The sequence below is a fragment of the Glarea lozoyensis genome, assembly GCF_000409485.1.
Source record: "Glarea lozoyensis ATCC 20868 chromosome Unknown GLAREA3, whole genome shotgun sequence".
In the NCBI taxonomy this organism is placed as follows: Eukaryota; Fungi; Ascomycota; class Leotiomycetes; order Helotiales; family Helotiaceae; genus Glarea; species Glarea lozoyensis.
The window spans coordinates 15,794-30,627 of NW_007360998.1; the positions used below are offsets into that span (position 1 = coordinate 15,794).

Here is a 14,834-nt window from a genome sequence, read left to right on the forward strand (position 1 = left end):
ACCACTTGTTCCCTATTCGGTAGTTTTTCAACTCGCAGTCTACGGCCTCTCGTTGATTTCCGCGCGTAACGCCGAGACCTTAGCATAGGGCACACTTTCGACAAAATAAACAGCGTTTGTGATTTTTCTGTGATCGAAATAGTTAGGACTAAAAGAGTTTCTAGCTAGTTATTGGCTGTGGTAGATAAGAACAATGAATGAGAAGGACTATAGATTGCATGCTGAGAACACCTTAAAAGTTTCTGATAAGACCTCAAAGAGCCACTTCTGTCAATATGAGACGATACGAATTCTGTGAACATAACAATGACTGGATGTACCCAGTTATACTGGGTGTGTATAACATATAATGTCACGAAGTTCAATAATTAGGTTTTATCTATGTTAAAGCATATCTCATCACCAAGCTGCCTCCTGGGGCCGACACTAACACCACCCCACGAGTCTCATCAGCTTGCGACTTCGTTATCTTTCTGTCCCCACCGATTTCTCCAACCTAATCTAAATCAAATACACTTTGACACCAATACAATCCGTCCCCTTGCTTCTGAGTAATTTGCCCCCTTCGTTCTACATACCTTCTGCTGACTGAACCCTATCATTAATGACCTGACATGCCTCTTGAGACCCCTTAGATTCCAATTGTCGTTTGCGGTCCACCGAAGTATGGAATGTCGATGGGAATGTCATATGGATCGCGCAGGCTGTAAGCATAATAATCGGTGGCTTTAAAGACACTCTCTGGCTTCACGTTCAAGTGAGTCTCGCCAGTACAATTCTTAAACTTAAGCCAATTCGACTTAATAGTACCATTTGGTCCAGCAACAATAGGGTCGTGAGCGTCCTCAAAGTAGGTGTTTTCCACCAAGAGTGAACTGGCACCCCGGGAGTAGATCCCATAGCCTGTGATATTTCGGTAGTAGTTGTTGTAGAGATGACCCATTTTGAGATTGTCGGCAGACGGACCACGGACATTGGTTGAGTTGAAGAAGCAGTCGTTGATGGTGACTTTACTAATGACATTCTGAGTCCATCCAATTCCGAATGCTTTGTTATGCTGGGAAATGATGGAGCGCGAAACAGTAACATAATCAGTATCCGCGCGAAGATCAATTAGACCATCTGCCATTTGAGAGAACTAAAGATCACGGTCAGCACACTCCTCCTCCCAAAAGCGTTCTTAGGTGTAGGAGATCTCCACGTACGTGAACATAATCAATCCAGATGTTAGTTGAATTGTCAATCTGGATCCCGTCAAAATCATCCCCTTTTCCTGGGTAGTCTTTCGGGTTGTATGTCCCAGACACACGAAGGTTACGGATGATGACATTTCTCTGTTTCTTGATACCAAAGCCGCCACCGTTGATACCCGAATCTGACCCAACTCCGATGATGGTTTTGTCGCTGGTGACCGGAACCTCGAAGCCCTTTGGATCGGCCTTTAATATGCCTTGGATGCGAATGATGAGAGGCTCGTTGGCAGCTGCGAACGTGACAAGGTCCTTGTACCTGGTGACAGTCACAACTTTGCCATCCAGTCCACCTTTGGTGCCCCCGTTGAGAGATGCAAAGCCATGGGCTGTCTCATTGCACTTGGCGCACCCTGCCACTGCAGCTGCGAGAACAGATGGGGACAGAAGGCTGGCCAGGAGAGTGGGAGTTGTGAAGCGCATTGTAGGCAGATATAAAGTGATTCAAAACTACAGAATAGGGGATGGCAATGACACATTTCCAAGGCCAGCTTCCCTTATCTTCTTATATAGCAGAGCCATGATCAGAAGAGATTGACCAGTCTTTGAACTTCACATCAGTAACGAGCATTTTTCGCCGTCACAAGGCCTATATTTCGCTCCCGAATTCAAATTTCATGAGTATAAAGTGCTCTCATGCTTACAAGTCTCCGCTCGACTCATTACACACTTGTCCACACTGGTGGAAAAACTTCTGATAAATAATTGAAGATAATCGCGAACCAAGGCATGGCAGGAAGCGTGAATTTCTGGGCCAAGATCTACCTGCACCCAGCCACAGAGTCTGCTCGCAATCGATGGGAGGTAAATGACATCTGTGTTTGAACTATTCCAAGGGCCAAGGCTATGTCTTAAATACTTGCAGGTACTCTCAGTAGGCTCATGGCATGATACGAGGTGGGGTGGAAGCGGGGAAGTGGGGATAATCTATAGAGGCTTCTATTCCGTAGCTGCTATTTGTGCCAGTGGAATGGTTAACACCTCTTGTCGTACTCGCATCTCTCCATCTCGCTTCAACAAGCGAGGGCACAGTGTGGTTGGCACTCTTATCCCCTGAAAATCAACACACTTTAACCGGCTTGGCCATCTTGTTTTGACTCCCCAAAAAGGAGAAGAACCTTCCCGGCTAAAGTCATCCAACGACACCCCATTTTCCATTGATCTACGATATATCTCTACATCTAGCAAAATCTCCAAGTCTTAGCAGTCGTGAAGCAAAGTGAGTCTGAACTTTCAGAACTCTGGGCGAACGTTCCTGGTCAATTTTTTCCGCCAATGACCCAGACGGATTCTGGTTTGCGAAGAGATCCAGCAGAATGAGTCTCATACTTAAGCCAAAGCATGGGACCTATCTTAACTTGTTTTGTAATTCCACTTGACAGTGAACTTCGAAATACCGCGCGATTGCAAAATTTGTTATAAGAACACTGCAAATATACCGCAACTATCATCATGCTGTCCAAAAATGCCTACCTCTGGTATTCTTGTATGGTCATTGCCAACACCATGATCTTATAGTAAGTGAAGCAGGGGTGATGGTTTATCCACTCTAGGTTGTCTTTCTCGGGTCGGGGGGCAGGAAAAGCTGCATCGACCCACCTAAACAAGGCGACTGCTAACTCCGGGTCCCTCCCTAGTGGCTACGATTCCTCTACTTTCAACGCTGTTCAAGGATCCAAGAACTGGCAGAAGTATTTCCATGAACCGGATCCAAATGTCATTGGCAGCGTCAACACAGCCTATACAGTTGGTGGGATTGTAGCTGGTTAGCTTTCACACATTCCTTTCAACGTATCTGCTTAGATGTGATGTTGAACTTCTGTTAACTTTCTAAAGGACTTTTTTTCTCCGCACCCATCTCCGATCGATGGGGTCGGAAGATCGCAATCATTGTGGGGTGCTTGGTTGTCATTATCGCTACCTTTGTTTCAACCTTTACGCCACGCCACATCGGTGGTTATATTGGAGGCCGTGCTCTTGTAGGAAGTATGTATTGGCTCCATAGATAATCCCCTCGAAGGGTGTCTCAAGCCTATAGAAAATGGCTAACCAAGTTTCCTCCAGTTGGACAAGGAATTGCACTTCCTGCAGGCCCAGTATACATCAGCGAGCTTGCCCCTTCCACAACAAGAGGCAAAATCATGAGTTTCTGGCAGATGAACTTCAGCGTCGGAAGTTTTATGGCCTATTGGGTAAGTTGTCAACGATTTGTATAGAATGTCAATGCTGACTGGCCTAATGATCAACTTTGCTTGCACCAAGTCAGCAGCGAGATTGGGAGATTGGGACTGGAAAACTGTTATGATCTGCCAGTGAGTTCCCACTGTTCTTACCTAGGTTTGAGACCTCGGTTCGTTGTCAAAACCATGGGGTTATATTTCGCTTTGCTGACTGAATTCTCTTTGTAGGCTGTAAGTTTCTACCGTACGAAAATCGCTTCATAGGGTTGAACAACCTGAAGCCTCTCGGAAGGCTTACTCGATAACTACAATACTATTTGAGACTGACAATTGAATTTAGCATTGCGCCAGTTCTCATTATTGCAAACATCTGGCACGTTCCTGAATCCCCGAGATGGTTAGTGAATCTTTTCTGTATTTTCTGTATTTGAAAGCACTTTTGCCTGCAACGTGTGATGTTCTGACACAACAATCAGGCTTGTCCAGAAGGATAGAACAGAAGACGCGCTTGCTGCTCTTCAAAGATTGCGTGATTCGCCTGAAGACATTGAGTTTGAAATGCAAGAGATGCATCATGCTATGGCGTTTGAAAAAGAGGCAATCTCCGGTGCCTACATGCCTCTGTGGACAGACAAGACTGTACGATACAGACTCAGTATGGCAACTGTATCCCATTACTCGTTGACATAATGTTCTAACATTTATTCTAGTGCTCGCAATCGTTCTCAACGTTGGACAGCAACTGACTGGACAGGGCTCCCTGAACAGTAGGTTTTATACATTCGTCGAACCTGCACGCGGCTAATCATTGCAGACTACTCTACAATTATTTACAAGAAGGTCTTTTCAGATAACTCGCAGATCCAGTTGATCAATGCGCTTAACGGTACCTTTGGCATTCTGTTCACACTCAACGCAACTTGGACAGTGGATCGATTCGGTCGACGCTTCCTTTTCCTTGTAGGAGCCGCCGGAATGGCAGTGAGCATGCTTGTAGCTGCTGCAGTCGTAACTGAAACTCCAGAGTAGGTGATAATTCTTTTCAACCTTCCGCCGTTCTATTCAATATGTTGAGGAGATGTCTACCGATCGAAGACGTATTGGCCGGGATTTGGTCATGGTGCCGCCTCTTCCCTAGTGCCAGCAATGCTAATTCTGAAACTACCAGGTATGCAGGAGGAGCAAAATCGCGATCAGTTGGAATCACTACGGTGTTTCTCATGTTTTTGTTTGCATTCTTCTGTGGGTTGGCCGCCGGTATCACCACCGAAGTCAGCTAACGATGTGTAGTCAAACCCTCTTGGGGTGCGGTTACATGGATATGGATTGGAGAGGTTTTCTCCATGAACGTCAGGTCACAAGCCGTAGCCATCTCTGCTCAATCTCAGAATGTTGCCAACGCCGTTCTTCGTAAGCAGAACTGCCAAGAGTAGATTATTGATCTATACTAATGTTATCCAGAACAAGTATTCCCGCTGTTTTTGGCCAAGAAAGGATTGTAAGTTCCAGTATCTAATTTTTCTTCCAATATTACTAACATCTACACGCAGCTACGCTATGTACTTATTTTTTGGAATTAATATTGTGCTATTTGTCTTCGTTTGGTATATGATCCCTGAAACCAAAAACAAAACACTCGAAACGATGGATGTACTCTTCGGCGGGGTCAACCACGCTGACAAGGGCGTTATGATGGAGGAGGACGGAAAGGTTCAAGAACTCACCGAGAACATTGAACTTGTAGAATCACGCAAGAGCCATGACGCTGAACAGATTAAGCAAGCCGGAGCAACTAAGGAGATCAAGGTGTAAAGCTGCGACTCGGTATAACTAAATGGTATCGGCGTATCTCAACAGGTGCATAGTTTGGTACATGCCAAGGTCTGATTTTCAAGCTGTTCAAATAAGATAGCTAGCCTTCACCAAAGCCTTCGATAGGCATTAGAGATAGCAAGATACAATTTAAGCAACGAAGACAAATAAAAGTGATGATATAGTCTAGAAATGGGCACATGTAGTTTTGTCTAATTATAAAACCCGCATGCTGGATGGGTCGATAGAATAAACAAAAAGGTAATAGCATTTTGCCATCTTATATTAAACTAGTTCGGGACACAATGACAATGTTAAATAGGACTGAGAAATGATATGTGTATTTCTATACACATTTGAATCATGTAAGAATCTTTGGGGAAGCAATGTATTTGGGATTCCCGTAGCCAATCCATTTATCAACCCCTTGGAGTTTCCATTTCACCCTTATTTCCGTCTCCATGTCAGGCTGCTAGGATGCTTGGTCGTTGGTTAATAGATCTTGCGATTCGCAAGCCTATCACACAATCAATTTTCATGTAACCTCGTGAAAACATATACATAGACAACCAATAAGGTCTCGTCTAACTCCCTAGTTTGCATAAATTGAGTTCTAGCTTTTACTATATTACCATTAAGTGTGAGTTCGCAAAAGGAATTCCAGTGTGGCTGTCAAGAACTCCAAACATCTGAGCTCTTCATTTTGTTTCCTAGTCCACCCGGCGTCATTGCCGTTCGGTTACTCCTTCCAGAGTGTTGTCAGAGTAAAACGAGCTCGTGGACAAGGAGTTCGCTAAGCTGCAAATCCCGACAACCTAGGGATTTACGGAGTGGGTGGGCGTGCGCTGACAAAGTACTCTGGCAAGGGCTGACATTATAGTATAACCTCCAATGGTCTTAGTTCTAATCAATACTGCGCTAGTAAAGCCTGAGTTTGGTAGTTCAACGAGGTCAAGGAAATTCTTAAGCCAGTCGAAGAGAATAGTTATGGGTGATAATGTCAGCTTTGTTGCCTTCTTTGATCCCTCTCCAAATATGCTGCTCCCGCTCAGCGTAACTCTGATCTGCAATTTGTTTTTTCGTCATGATCCAAATCAAAAAATCAGTTTGAAACCAAGACTCCCAGCTGCCGTCCTGGGTGTAAGCTTCCACGGTTGTAGAATAATTATTTTGCACGAGAGAGAAGGCGAGCTCGATTGCGGTGCTTGAGATTTATGAAGTAAGCAAGAGTATGGATCATATGGTAGTATACTCACGGGGGAAAATCATCCATCTTGCTTGATAATGGTAGTGATTGATCTGTGGACAGGATATTTGGGCGAGGTGATTGTGTGCGCGTATGTGTGAGAGCTCGGTTCCGGGTTTGAATTGAAATCCAAAACAACGTATCCGAAGGGAACTTGCTCATTAACCATAAAAATATAGATGATAAGGTAGCAATTAGTAGTCATAGGAGTACATTTATATCACTTAGACCATGCCAGTATCAAGACGTCTCCCAGCAAGAGTAGATAAGAATTCCAGATACGAAGCAAAACTTTGAGCTGTTGACATCAAGCCATTTATTCTATGACCTACACCCGGTAACCAGTAGTGCAACTATGAGATAGCTCAATATTATGTAAAAAGTCCGCAAAGAAAGTCCGACCAGCAGTACAATCATGTATGGTCTAGTGGATCTCCCAGCATGGTTAACCTTAGCGCAATCAGAATATTGATGGAGGCTAGGCACATGAAATTTGATGGGGCTCGTCAAATTATCAACTTCTGTATAAAGTCTCCTAGTTGGCCGACCTCTCGGGGTGGGGCTAAAGGTACAGGAGAACGAATCGACCAGATATTGATTTGGGACTGACTTCAACTGGCGCCAATGATGTACACAATAGCTTTTAATCTTTGATCGCCTCAGAGAATGCATTGATCTGCACTGCAATGCTTATCTCAGCTCATTGTTCCGCGCCTTTTCCTGTCTACTCGCTTACTCGCACCTGATACGAGTGAGGTTATATAGTGGGGGTGACATGACGGGACTTTTTGTTGCATAAGGTGGTGAAAAAGACAATAACCTTGCCATTTCTGGCTTCCAGCTTTCAGCTGACACCAAGGTTTGGATGCTCGAAAGTGAGGAAGCGGATTGCGTTTGGATAATAATTGTGATCATAGGAAGTTTCCTAGAGAAAGCTGACACACTCTCCCCGAGCGTGGAAATGTAACTGCAATTCCAGAATTTTCGACGGAAGAGGGAATCATCACAGCATCCGCAACTGTATACACGTATTCATCACTTGAGTAGTGACCTAAAGCTTTGCTAAATCACTGATACACGAGTACATACCCAGAGGAACTTTTAGCCCATGGCCACTGGAGCCTGCGTGTGGACGACGTGAAATGCAGCGGGACATCTTGAAAAAGAACAATAATCGAGTGGAGTTCACACATGTTCAATAGACAATTGCGGAATGAATCGACTTCATCATATGTACAGTAGTATTCGAATCGTATGTACATGTTTCAAAAAAGACGAAGTCCAGACAATGTTTGAAATGTCATGGAAAACGACTGGAAATTTATCAACAGGTCTTTGCCCCAGTTTTCGCAACGGGTGTGGTGTATGCTCCATTCGGGTCACCAAGACATTCTGCTACAGTTACCATGTTCAATCCCTTACCTATGAGAAATAATTAGCGACATTACCTATAATCCCAAAATCGCCTAAGATGTATAAAATGCAAAAGGAGGGTGTCCCAGAGAGTAAAGTAAACGGGAACAGGTGACTAGCAACACATACCTTTCGCCCACTTGATAACCGACGGTAAAAGAGTTGTAGACGTGGTAGGAATAGTCTCGTGCATCAAAGGAATATGCGACCCTGCACCGGAAGATGTAAACTTCTGTAGGGAAGACGCTGGTGTTTGCTTGTTCCAATCTCCCGAATCAATATCCCACTTGACAATTCTATAACCCAAGCTCTTCAAAACACTGACAGCCTGTCCCCCAGAGTTCCCATTTGGTGGCCGCATGTAGGTCGGCTTGACGCCCAAGATATTTGCAAAGGCAGTCTCCAACTTGGTCATCTCAAGCTTGACATCAGCGGCAGACTTTGTCGAAAGATCGGCGTGAGACCAGGTGTGAGATCCAATTTGATGACCCGCGTTGAATGTAGCATTTAGCTGGGCCGCTTGAGAGTATATGCAGTTGTATAGAGTGCCGGTGACAAAGAATGTCCCCTTCACACCGGCAGCGTTGAGAGTGGCGACGATGTCTTTCTCATATTGCCATGGCCCGTCGTCGAAAGTCAACTGAATTGCATGTTAGGATTGACTTTTTGACACTCCCATTCTCTATAACTCACAGCAATTGTATTTGGCGCTACACAAGACGAGATAATATTACCAGCAGCCGGGCCGTCTCTTTCAGTCAAACCCTGTGGGTGCGCGGAAGTGAGAGGGAGTGCCAGAACGAAAAGTGAAATAAGTGAATGCATGTTGGATGTTAGCTGCCACCTATCTTGAATACTCTTCCCAGCATTCGGAGAGCACAGGGTCCCGCTGTACTTATAAGTTGTTGACGGATGATACATGCTGAGGATCAAGTCTCACATCCAGAGCCATTAATCCGAATGCTTTTATCCGCAAGAATATAATTATCCATCTCCAAAATGAGAGGCGCCAAGCCATCTTACAAGGAAAGCTTCAATTGATCCATCGACATAAATTACTTGAGCCGCCTCGGCGTTCAGTCACTGGGCGAGTAGAGCTTGTGATGTGAAGGAAATTACCAGGGCGGAAGCCTTTCACAGGCTGCCAACGTGTTGATGTACCCCACACATGGCTGGGAATGAGCCGCCTCGTACCAAGCCTATTGAGGCCAGGGAAACATGTCTCTATGATTTGCGGAGTTGGTGAAGCATACCCAGGCTAGGCAACTGGGAATTGAGATACGCAAAAATGGCCCCGAGTCCTTGCCATCTGCCAGTCTACTTTACCTTTCTCAGAATGCCACTTGACAAAGATAAGATTACATGAGTATCGTACTAGAACTTCGTATTTTGATTTCTAGATACCGAATCAATGAGTACTTCGCAGATTATGGGTATATGTCTTTAGGGGTTTTTAAGACCCTTCTTTGAATGCCAATCAAATGCAATAAGGAACTCCATCACTATGCATACCTAGTCTTCCCAAATTCCCACGACTCCACAAGTTTTCAGAACCACAACTGCAAACTCTAATGCTGGATTGCTGGCGCCCAATTTTGCAGCCATTGCCTAGCAGCGTCTAAATTCCCCGTTTGCGCCTCGAGTGCCGCAATGCACCATTCTAATTCATATACCTTCTCAGCTGCCATCAGCTCAGCAAACTTCCTCCGTTTCTGAGTGCCATCATCAACACAAAAGTACATGGATGACGAATGGTCATTGTAGTTATCCATTAGGGGCTTCACAATGGGCAAAGCTTGCTGTGTGGTGAGTGATTCCTTGCCTTCCTCTGTTTTAGATCTCGCAGTCTTGCAGTACGAGTTCTCACACCAGGACTTTCCGCACCCCTTTATCATCTGCGCAAGATATCTCCGCTCAACTCGTCGTTTCAATGCTTTGCCTTCGGGATCATACATGCTAACATATAACGGGCCGAAGCATATGCTGCAAAGACCAATATCGTTCCCCGGCCCTTGACCCATTCGACTTCCAGCCCCTATTTCACCGTTCTTTCCTACTCCATGGAGAGTGCGTGCACAATTGACGTTTCGGCATACTTCAGGCTTTAATTTGGAAGTCTTTTCCATTTCGTGATGTTTTAGGTGAGTCGCCATGTCGCGTAGACGTACAATCTTGGAGCAAAGATGACACTCCGTGGTTCTAGCTCCATCGGCCAGCTCATGTGCACTGAGCCCAGATATCAGGGATTCCGAGGAAGGATTGAAAGGGTCACCCTCCTGAGGAACCTCCAGATGACAAAACTGGCAGAGGATCAACTTTCCGGGACATGTAGAGGTCCGGTGAGACGCAAGATCCTTCAAATTCGGGGCTTCGTATTCGCAGTTTGGACATGCCCGAGGTGTGTGATGGACCTCATCATGTCGGGATTTGCTCGATGGTGTGTTACCGTGCGATGAATCGTGTTCGCAATGCCAATGATCCTGCCATTCTGGCGATCTTTTCTGGAAAACATTCGAACAGTGAGGGCACAAGACGTTGTTCCGCAGACAGAAATTTTCATGAAGCATCATGGTTCTCCTTGGGATCCACTGTCGGCAGTTTTTGCACTGTTGCTCATCAGGATTTCGCATCTCCTCGTCTTGGTCAATGATGATAGGATTCTCAGAAGATGAAACTGTGTCTGCATTCGCAGTCTGGCTTACGCGCAATGAGTATTGGTGGACTGCTGGTGTTTGTCCCACGGCAGTGGGCCTCGCATGCAGTGAAAACAGAAGAGCTTCCGCATCTTCTAGGATGACGTTCGATGGCTGAAGAGTAACTGACTTAATAGCATCTCCACTGAAGTCACCAAATATGTGCTCGTCTTCTCGAGGCTTGGCTCGCTGGCGGGTCGAGTACGGACTCAGAAACATGTCCACACTTTCACCGTCATCAACAGTCACTTCGACGGTGATGGGTAATGATCGATTCCATGAAGGTAATCGAAAGTCCACATCGTCTCCGTCAATTATCCGTCCCGTAGCGGCATCCCAAATGTCGATGTCGCCCCCGATAGAACTTCCTTCAGCGGACCCTGGAGCAGTCTGTGCTTTTGTCATTATCTGTTTGAGTGTTTCCCGCGCCTGTTCTTCATTCAAGGCCTCAATGTCCACCTCCAAATCTGTATCAACAACACATATGCCATCTCCGTTGGGCTCGAATTTGTCAATCAGAAAGCGAAACTCTTCCGATTTCGAGCCTCGAACAGTAAGAATTTCTCCATTTGTCAGAGTCGTATAGCTTTCCCGCATATGTCTCTCCAGCAATGATTTCCAATCTTCCGGATTATAGCCAGCTTCGAGTGGTCGAAGTCTCACATATGTTCCCCTTGGTAACTGCTTTGCATGCACCGTTATTCGTATAGCTTCATCGTCGGTCAAGTCTACCGGTTGCGACGGTGTTCCTGCTTCGCTTGAGTGACTCGATACAATCTTTGGTGTCGTTTCGGGGGCGGCAATCCCAAGCGCCGTGCAAAGAAACGGGCTGAGTTCAACTTCTCCTTCCTCTGCTGAAAACTCTCTTATGCCCGCGTAAACGATATTTCCATTCGCCGCATTGACCAGTCGGAATGTCAGTGGATGAGGGAGTTGCTGTTGTGTGTCGCGCCACTGCGAATGCTCAGCTCGCGCTGCCGCAAGAGAGTATGGATTGAAAGGGTCAAAATTGATATTTGAAGGCCGCGTCGAAGGCACAGTCAGGGTCGATGCAGCGAGAAGTTGCTCTAACGCAGATTGAGGGAGGCGTATTTTGTCACCGGGAAGGGATCTACTGCTCGAAGATGCTACCTTGAGGACCGCAGACCATGTCAAGGAGATATCGGGGTTGGAGCTCATGATATGGCGGGGGTTAAGGGCGATACGAAGGTAAGAAGGGTACTGCAAGAACTGTTGTGAACGACACGCATTGCCGGAATTATATAAACGAGAAATTTGGAAGAGGTCGATTCAGATGAAGCACGTAGCCGGCGACAGCGAAGGGGGTGTCTCGGTGTGAATGTTTGGTCAGGAATTCGAGAAGATGCCATCACCACTTTACCTCCAGTTGAGACTCGGCGATCGGCGATAACGATAAGAAGTTATTGAACTCCAGACCAAGCTTGCGATCATGTGATCGTCCTTGTCCAGAACAACACGTGATAGCTTTGATATGTTTCTCGACCAGATCGGGTTCACTTGTCGAAAGCAACATATCTCGACCGTCAATTAATACATATCCAGATTCCACTCTAACATCTCCCCAACTTCACTCGTAAGGCTATGGCCAATAGTGAACAAATCTGCCTTCTTCACCTTTTGTCCAACACTTTGGTCCTTTACCAAACGGTCCCCTACCTTCCACTTCACTCCATTCTAGCGCTTGGCGCAACTTCAAAGTCGTTTAGGTCACTTATTCACCATACACCTGGGGTGTTCAGGCATGTAGATCTCACGAACTTCAAGTCGACGCAGTTCAGCCTTGCGGCAATCGATCATGGTGGAGAAGTGTGGCGAAACGTGCAGATGGACGAGAATGTCACCGAAGACGAGTCATTTCACCTGCCAATAGCAATGGATTTATATTGACAGCTTTCAGTTTCTACGGGGGTCCTCTGATGGCTATCTTCAATGCTCTAAGCCGGATGGAAATCCTTCGAGACGTGCATACGCTTATTTTGGATGGACTATCAGTCACATCAGAATTGGTCCGGGAAATTATATGTGAAGAATCGTTCAATGTCCGCGTACTATCTATTCGAGAAGTACAAAATCTGAATGAACGGAAGCTCCAGCAAGCTCTACGATACTCGATTCGACCTAGTAGAGCTGCCAACACACCAAAGCTAGAGGCGCTTTACATATTCGGCCCCAGAGATGCACCATCAAGCCCTCGCATGAAAAGGCATCTCGCCCCAGGGTCTTCCACCATTGCTTCTCCTCAAACTCTAGCATCTCATGGTGGCGTTATGTCTTCTCGAGGTGCCCAGATCGGAGCCCAGTGGAACGAAATGTCCGAAAATGCCCTTGCTCATGACCTAGAAAAGTCGGGAGATAAATGGTATGAGAAGAGTGGAATACTATTCGCAAAGCCCATATCCTCTGAATGGGCGGATACTGTTCTTTCCTGCCAAGGCATCGTTAGCTTCGATGCAATTCTCTGCAACGGCCCTCGACACCACTCACGCGAGGCTTCCGCAAATGGACATAACGAAGGAAGCCCTATCCCACCATATCGGCGAGCATTAGCATATCTTCCACCGCGTTTGGCAACCTATTCTACGGGAGGCTGCTGTAAGTGTGGCTCTGCTCCAGAAGGCTTCTCACTGTATGGAAAGTCGTCCTTGGAGGCGTTACCTTTATTGGCTCCGCCACCGCTACATAATTCGTCGGCCAAGTCTGCAAAGGTGCCAACGATAAGAGGCAGTGAGATCAAGAAGCTTTTGGTCCGGTGTGTAGACTGCATTCGTGCTAGATATTGCGAGGGCTGCCATAAATGGTGGTGTGAAGACTGCTATGAGATTCCCGAAGTTGCAGTCACACCGGTCGAATCGTTACAGCCATGGGAGGCTGTTGGAAGTAACCTTGGCGGTCAACCCGAGAAGAATGTCAAGGTACATATGGGTCTCTGTGTTGAAAATTGTCTTGTTGCTGAGATGATGTCCGGCGCTGGAAGCAATGGCATGTGGGGTTGAATCACAACAACCTTGCAATAGAGTCCATGGCAATGCGAATTGTGAACTGTGGGCTGTGTTGGGTACAAATGCTAATTGAAGCTTTGTAGCCTCGAGTGCGGCGTTCGTGCTTCGAGTGCGGTCTCACTGTGAGTTGTTCAGAGAAATAGCTAAGATTCCAATCTGATTAATCCCCAAGTGCAGAACTTGCGAAGCGACAACCCAGCTCATGTGCAGAGTATGTGGAGGGGGTTATTGCACGATCCATAATGAGGGATCAACTTTAACTACTGCAGGTCGCCATGCAATCGATGGTTGTAGATGCTAATGCTGACAACAATGTTTTGTAGTGCGATTGTATGAATGCTCTGCTCAGCTGCGACTTTGGACTTATTTTTTATTCAGCTGACCATTTCTAGGGTGCACAAAAAGCGGCCGAAGAACAAGAGAGATGTACTGATTTGGTAATGGAAACCTTTGAAAGAACCTCTCTGGTTATCACCACGCCGGCGTACTACTTCTTTATATCAGTCATCACAGAATACTATGTTTTTCAAGACATCGTCTGTGTGGCATGCATCTGATGGTGTTGAATTCAGTGCCGAAACAGTACCTTACTTTCCTCTCCGTTGATCTTTGTTCGACAATCAGGTTCTCCTTATTTCTACTATAGATCGTGAACAGACATATATTATCGACATCTTCGCTGCGCCGGTTTGGTTAAATGGGCCCAATTATATTACATGAGTAAAATGAATCTTTGGTTCCCGGGTCTCTGTGTTTATTGGTTGTCATGCGAAATATCCTAATTTCCCCTATCTCGGGGCTGCAATTTTCATTAGTCCCAATATTTCTGAACAATTCAGATTTTCTTTGCTGGCTCTTCAATCTTTCAATCTTACAGAGCAACCCTCGCCAATCGTATTACCACACGGGGAGTGAAGTAATTAATCGAAGAGGATTACGTACTTTGAACTACCTACACTCTTGTATTTCAAATCACAAACAACTCTATTAGGTCTCTTGAGTTTACGTCCAATCTGAATTCTCGGGGGCCGGCAGAAATTGTTCTAAAAATAAGCATATAATATACGAGATTAAAGTGTAATAGAACCGGTAGCTGAGGTCCCGAGATCCTTGCCACTTGCCGGTGGGGAACCTAGAAAATCTTTACAGAGTACGAGCTCTGGATGACGTTGGGAAAGAACGAACACGAGCAATTGATCCGATGCATGAGCTGCTGAGGA

At 45.9% G+C, this 14,834-nt stretch overlaps 5 protein-coding genes across 5 annotated transcripts; 2 read left to right on the forward strand and 3 right to left on the reverse strand.

The window, feature by feature from the left end:
- Positions 1-631: 631 nt before the first annotated feature.
- Positions 632-1,673, reverse strand: GLAREA_00006 (Pectin lyase-like protein; the record flags this gene model as incomplete). Its single annotated transcript, XM_008084766.1, has 2 exons — positions 632-1,138; positions 1,206-1,673. The coding sequence occupies 2 exons, from the start codon at positions 1,671-1,673 to the stop codon at positions 632-634; spliced, it is 975 nt and encodes a 324-aa protein (XP_008082957.1).
- A 1,029-nt stretch (positions 1,674-2,702) lies between these two features.
- Positions 2,703-5,242, forward strand: GLAREA_00007 (MFS general substrate transporter; the record flags this gene model as incomplete). The annotated part of the gene is made up of 13 exons (XM_008084767.1): positions 2,703-2,767; positions 2,888-3,015; positions 3,087-3,236; positions 3,315-3,442; positions 3,513-3,562; positions 3,771-3,827; positions 3,907-4,085; positions 4,141-4,197; positions 4,245-4,455; positions 4,599-4,672; positions 4,721-4,840; positions 4,892-4,928; positions 4,981-5,242. 13 exons carry the CDS (start codon positions 2,703-2,705, stop codon positions 5,240-5,242), a joined length of 1,518 nt encoding a protein of 505 aa, XP_008082958.1.
- A 2,570-nt stretch (positions 5,243-7,812) lies between these two features.
- On the reverse strand, positions 7,813-8,726 carry GLAREA_00008 (Glycoside hydrolase/deacetylase; the record flags this gene model as incomplete). Its single annotated transcript, XM_008084768.1, has 3 exons — positions 7,813-7,910; positions 8,031-8,541; positions 8,595-8,726. The coding sequence occupies 3 exons, from the start codon at positions 8,724-8,726 to the stop codon at positions 7,813-7,815; spliced, it is 741 nt and encodes a 246-aa protein (XP_008082959.1).
- Positions 8,727-9,469: 743 nt separating this feature from the next.
- On the reverse strand, positions 9,470-11,773 carry GLAREA_00009 (Cdc48 2-like protein; the record flags this gene model as incomplete). The annotated part of the gene is made up of 1 exon (XM_008084769.1): positions 9,470-11,773. The coding sequence occupies one exon, from the start codon at positions 11,771-11,773 to the stop codon at positions 9,470-9,472; it is 2,304 nt and encodes a 767-aa protein (XP_008082960.1).
- Positions 11,774-12,531: 758 nt separating this feature from the next.
- Positions 12,532-14,171, forward strand: GLAREA_00010 (uncharacterized protein; the record flags this gene model as incomplete). The annotated part of the gene is made up of 3 exons (XM_008084770.1): positions 12,532-13,527; positions 13,698-13,736; positions 14,007-14,171. The coding sequence occupies 3 exons, from the start codon at positions 12,532-12,534 to the stop codon at positions 14,169-14,171; spliced, it is 1,200 nt and encodes a 399-aa protein (XP_008082961.1).
- Positions 14,172-14,834: the final 663 nt, after the last annotated feature.